General features: G+C 40.7%; 1 protein-coding gene across 1 annotated transcript; it reads right to left on the reverse strand.

The window, feature by feature from the left end:
• Positions 1 to 2,224: 2,224 nt before the first annotated feature.
• LOC137741529 (gibberellin receptor GID1B) lies at positions 2,225 to 4,833 on the reverse strand. The gene is made up of 2 exons (XM_068481230.2): positions 4,102 to 4,833; positions 2,225 to 3,771 (listed from the first exon to the last, which is right to left on the reverse strand). Exons 1-2 carry the CDS (start codon positions 4,138 to 4,140, stop codon positions 2,770 to 2,772), a joined length of 1,041 nt encoding a protein of 346 aa, XP_068337331.1. The 5' UTR covers positions 4,141 to 4,833; the 3' UTR covers positions 2,225 to 2,769.
• Between the last annotated feature and the right edge of the window lie 720 nt (positions 4,834 to 5,553).

Raw genomic sequence — 5,553 nt, forward strand, 5'->3', positions numbered from 1 at the left:
AGGCTGAATTTCCTTTTTGCACTCTAAAATGTGCATAATATATATATATATATATTTTGTACTTTTAATAAGTCGTTTCAACAATTCAACTTATACATACTATCTTGTAATTTGTACGTACAAAAGATAAAGACCAATTGGTAAGCGTCGGCGTAACCAAGAACATGCTGAGGTTCATCGATTACATGAGCAAATTCGTGAACTTCAGAAGGGGCGTGAGTCTCTTTTGCAACAAATTGAGCTGCTCCAGCGCTGAGCAGCAAATCTTCCCGAAGGAATAGAAAAACCTAGTCCACTAATTTGGTAGGGAAGTCATAACATTTATTTCTCTTACATTCTACGTTTCCAAAACGAATCCTATCAAATATATATTTTTTTTTAAATGACTCATTAATAGTAAAGAGCGAGCTATACTTCACATCAAAACACCAAAATGAATGAATGAATTTGATGGAAATTGGAACCTAATTAAAGCATAAGAAAGTCATGAGGCAAATAAGGACAGGGTTCCATGTCCTTGTCCAATGCATAGCTGTGTTTTTGTACCACTTAGTGGCCATTAACTTTAAGCACTCAAAAGCAAATCCCCAAAATCTTATTAAATTTGTTTGCTTTTTTTTTATCCAATGGGTTTTCATATGCGATGCCTTTGGAATGCATCCAAAACTCCCAACCACTACCAACCAGATGAGTCTCCCCACCACCTAAAAAAGACACCCAATTCTTTGCATTTGCCATTTCCCCAAATCCCAAAATACAGATAGTAAATAACATAAAACAAATTCACCGTTATCATAGCGTTATGACCAAATAATAATTGTTTATAATAAACATAGGGTTAAATCTGGTAAATTATCTAATCATTATGAATGATTTTAACTAGGTCTTAACCTTTTAAAACATTTCAAATAACTACTTAAAGGTTTTGAAAAATAGACATCTATTAGGTTCACTAGCGTTCATTGATGATGTGAACAATATTAAGCGTACTTTAGCTCTCAAGTCATTTATGGATATTTGAATCACCAAGTTGAAGCCATTTAGCTAAACAATTTTATTGTTTAACTTGGCTAAAAAGGGTTAATTTGGAGAATTAGAACTCCAAAGACGTTGATTAGTAAAAACCAACTTTAGTATTTGTCCATCACATCATTTAATACTAGTAACGTCATCACTTAATGTTGGTACCCAATGACCTACCAGATATCTAATTTTCAAAACGTTAAATAGTTATTTAAAATATTCTAAAATGTTAAATCTAATTCCGAATCACCTTAAAAATTTCGATAACTTTTTGTACTTAACTCATAAAAATATATAGTATTATTGAATCAAAATACGTGATAGTGAACTTGTTCGATATTCTTCTCCTTAATAGAGATGATGCAATCCATGACTACAAACTCTGCCTCCAATCATTTTCTTCTCTCAATTTTCATGTCCATTCTGATGAATAGCAAAAAAACAAAGAAAACTCCCCTATCTTTTTCCCTTTATTTTTGGTACCTTATTTTTCAATGGTTTTAAATCCTTAAATGGAACACAAAAAAGAAATGTTTCATCGACCAAAAGAGTGAAAATAATGGGAAGAGATCCTCTCCAGATCTTTCTCACCAAGTCTTAGGATCCGAACATTTGAAATTTGATGCAACGACTACAATTATTATAATTTTTATAAGGATCTCATCTTTGTAACCGTTTGATCAAATTTCAAAAACCCGAATCTCCTAATCCCTAGGATTTGATGAGAGAGATCTGGAGAGAATCTCTTCCCAAAAATAATCACTTCCTTTTCTCAAGTCATATGCCACTATCTCTATTTTTCAACCACTTTCTAGAATAATTTGTGGGGTGGTGAGGATGGCACGATTCATTACGCTCTACATCCAAATTTCACATTAATTAAAGCAAGATTTTATTGTGTAATCGAAGATACATGTCATCTTGCATTTACATCTCTTATACGCAATGTGTCCTTACGCCTACATCGTCAATCCCGTGATCACATTCAAAGCTCTCAACACGTGATATATCATCTTGTACCTACGACTATTCTCACGTATATGCATGTCTCTTAACGTGAATATATGTGATAAACATCATAAATACTACGAATTATATCTTCGGTTGCATGTAAAAAGCAAAATTGACTCAAAAAAATCAAAAGTAAAATAAACCAGATTACTAGCTAAATAAAGCATTAAGAGAAGATTAGGACTCGAGATTAAGTATAACATTTTATGTTCATAGACAAGAAGCATTCCGTTCCACAGTTTCATGTTTTTCAAATTAGTAGTGCTTACAATAAAATCCATACACCAAACAATATATTAATTAACCACCAAAGCAATTACCCTAAACGCTTCGAGAGGAACTTGCCTACACCGGGAATGCCACTCTGGCGGCATCCCAAGTCATCACGCACTGCCACATGTATTTGGGATACCGACAGAGAAGCATCCCGTGGCAAGTTCTTCTCCGACGCTTACTGTCAATCATGGCCGGGAGTAAGCTCTTACATCCGGTGGCTATGCCGAATCCAATAACCGAGTTCCAATCCTTCCCAGTCGCCGAAACAGGAACCCGAACATATGGTTTCCGAGGCAGCAGAACAGAACCCTCATATTACAACAACAAATGGTAAACAAAGTACGTAAATACCAGACAATCTTACAGGTAACCACGATAGGGCACCCGAGTAAAAATGACAAGCTTTTTTGCTATATATCAATGGCTGCCTTGCGGGTAAAGTTAAGTGGAATCAATGTATTAACAGTCAGGATTCACGAAGCTCTTCATCTCCTCCATGAGGCAGTAGAAATGCTCGTTGTTCGGCAAGAAGTAGAACCCGATCGTCGCCTGCTTTAAGAAGAGAAGCTTCACGTCCTGCCCTGCATTTTTAAGCCCTTGCACATAGGCCAATTGCCAATCTTGCATAAGATCGAAGCCAGCCACAACAACGAGACTCTTGGGAAATTTCAAGCCCTCGAGGCTCTTGTCCCTCGGGCCGAAAACGTGACACGCCGGATGATCTCTATCTTCGCCTTCGGGGAGAAATGCCCGCCAGTACCAGTCGCGGTCTTGTATCGTTACGAAGTACTTCCCGTCCAATCTCTTCTCTGATTCCGTTCTCTTTTGCCCTGCAAACATCGGGTGGAGAAGGATGTTTCCGATCACCTCAACCTCCGCTTCTGCCGCCTTCACCGCGACGTGGTGAGCAATGTTGCCGCCGGAGCTGTCTCCAGCTAAGTAGACATGAACTTTCAAGTCCTTCCCCTTCCCGCTCTGCAGCCATTTTCTCGATTTCACCCACTTGAGAGCCGCCCATCCGTCCTCATAAGCACAAGGATACCGATGTTCTGGCGAACGGCGGTAGTTAACGGAGACTACAACCGCCTTGCAAGTGTTGACAAGGCGGCGGCAGAAAGTATCGTAGATGGCGCTGTTGGCGGAGGAATGAGTGAAGCTTCCGCCGTGGAAAAAGATTATGACCGGGACGACCTCGGTGGTGCTCAAGGGCTGCTCAAGATTCACAATACCCCACTGAGACTCGTTTTGGGGCGCAAACTGGTAAACACGGTTGAGGAGGCCGGTGGCTCTGTCGACGTGATCAAACGAGAAAACCCCGTCAACCGGAACTGTGTTGGCGGGGACTTTTCGGTCGAGGAACTCCGCCAGCTCGCGGTTGAATGTTCCGTCGGCACGGCGGAGGAGGTTGTAAGCCAGCTTGAAATTGGAGATTAGTACCCATGTGTTGAGAGGGACAACTTTCTGCATACAGAAGAGAAGCGTAAGCAACCAAACCAAAAGCCCCCAAACAAACAAAAGGGGAAGAACAAACAACGATGTGACTAATTTGTACTTTCCACAACAAAAAATGGAAGAATTAGAAAGAACTCTGAAAATTCAAGCCCCTTGAAACCAAATCAAAAAGGGGTAAAAATCCAATTAAAATTTTGGATTTTGCCCCAAATGAAACACTCCGAAAACAAAAAAATAACGAAATGGTTAATCGTCGCCTTGGTAGGCAGCCCAATTCAGAAATTGGAAGAAAAAAGGGGTCAAATTTGAGAAAAATAAGGAGAGAGGCGAACCAGCTACCTTGGATTCATTGACGTTGACTTCATTACTACCAGCCATGGCTCTACAATCTCTGTGTATCTCTCAAAACCCAGCAAGATTTTCAGAAACCCAGCAAGAAGGGCTCAAAACCCAGCAACTATCCTCAGCAAAACGCCCCCTTTGACGAACATAATAGAAAGTGAGAAGAAATAAAAAGGGTACGAGCAGAGCTGCTGGGTTTGCGGAAAGGACGTGATGGGTTTGCTCAAAGGACCAGTGGATTTTTTCGGTCTCTGGTGTGGGAAGTGCTGGGTTTATTGTACCCCACTCGGAGGAATTTTGGATTCCTCGTTCTGGGTTTTGCTGAACCAAGAGAGAGGGATGAGAAGACACTTCTGTGAAATAATAAGGTTATAAGAGAGCAGAAGCAGAGACAGATCAAGGATATCACAGTTTAGAGAGAGAGTACAAATTTAAGAGAGAGTGAGAGAGAGGGGGGGAGAGATTGAGAGTCAAACGCCTAGGAACGACGGTGGTGGACGGAGACGAAAGAGACGACAAAGCGGGCGGCCGAATTAAACTGTTCAGCGGGACCTACTTTTTCTATATTTTTTTCCTTTTATTTTTTGCCTTCCGCAGCTCCGCTTCGTTTTTTTGGTTTTCCTGAGTTGTAGTCTTTAGACAGACAGAGGAGTTTGTGTTGTGGCGTGTTCGCTAGCGCGAATGGGTTAAAATGGTGCGAATGGCTAGCGACAGCTCCGTTTTTGCTTCGAGTGTAATTGGAATACGACGTGATACATTATATTACACAATCACATATAAGGTATCATTATGTATTTTACATATATTGAAAAATATTTTTGGATTTGTTGAAATGTCTCACATTAACTGTATCAATAAAAAAAGAAGAGTTTAAATATCAAACCCACTCAAACTAACATTGAGACCTTTTGTGATAAAACCCCACACCTGACGTCAGATTATGCATGTGGTAATTACCAAGTTGGGGACAATATTGATATTGTTGGAAGTGGGTCATATGACTCGTCTCTCTGATAATTCTACATGGTATCAGAACCAGAGAGCGGGGCCGTACGGTACTGCCACGTAATGGGTGGGTCCCTTTGACCCTGCGTGATGATGGTGGGTCCTTTGGCCCCCGCTTGTAGGGTGAGTCTCCTTGACTCCACGTTGGATGGGTCCCCTTGACCTTGAACGATGATAGTGGGTCTCTTAGCCCCGCATGTAGGGTGAGTCCCCTTGGCTCTACGTGGTTGTCGATGTGTGAATCTTCCACGTGTGACCCATTAATTGGCCAGGTCCCACGTGAGGGGGTGTGTTGAAATGTCTCACATTTACCGTATCAATGAGAAAAGAAGAGTTTAAATATCCTAACCCCACTCCAACTAACATCAAGGCCTTTTGTGATAAAATCTCACACCCGACGAATTGTGCAGGTGGTAATTACCAAGTTGGGGACAATATCAATAT

This window comes from Pyrus communis, chromosome 11, assembly GCF_041283825.1.
Source record: "Pyrus communis isolate YQ-2024b chromosome 11, ASM4128382v1, whole genome shotgun sequence".
In the NCBI taxonomy this organism is placed as follows: Eukaryota; Viridiplantae; Streptophyta; class Magnoliopsida; order Rosales; family Rosaceae; genus Pyrus; species Pyrus communis.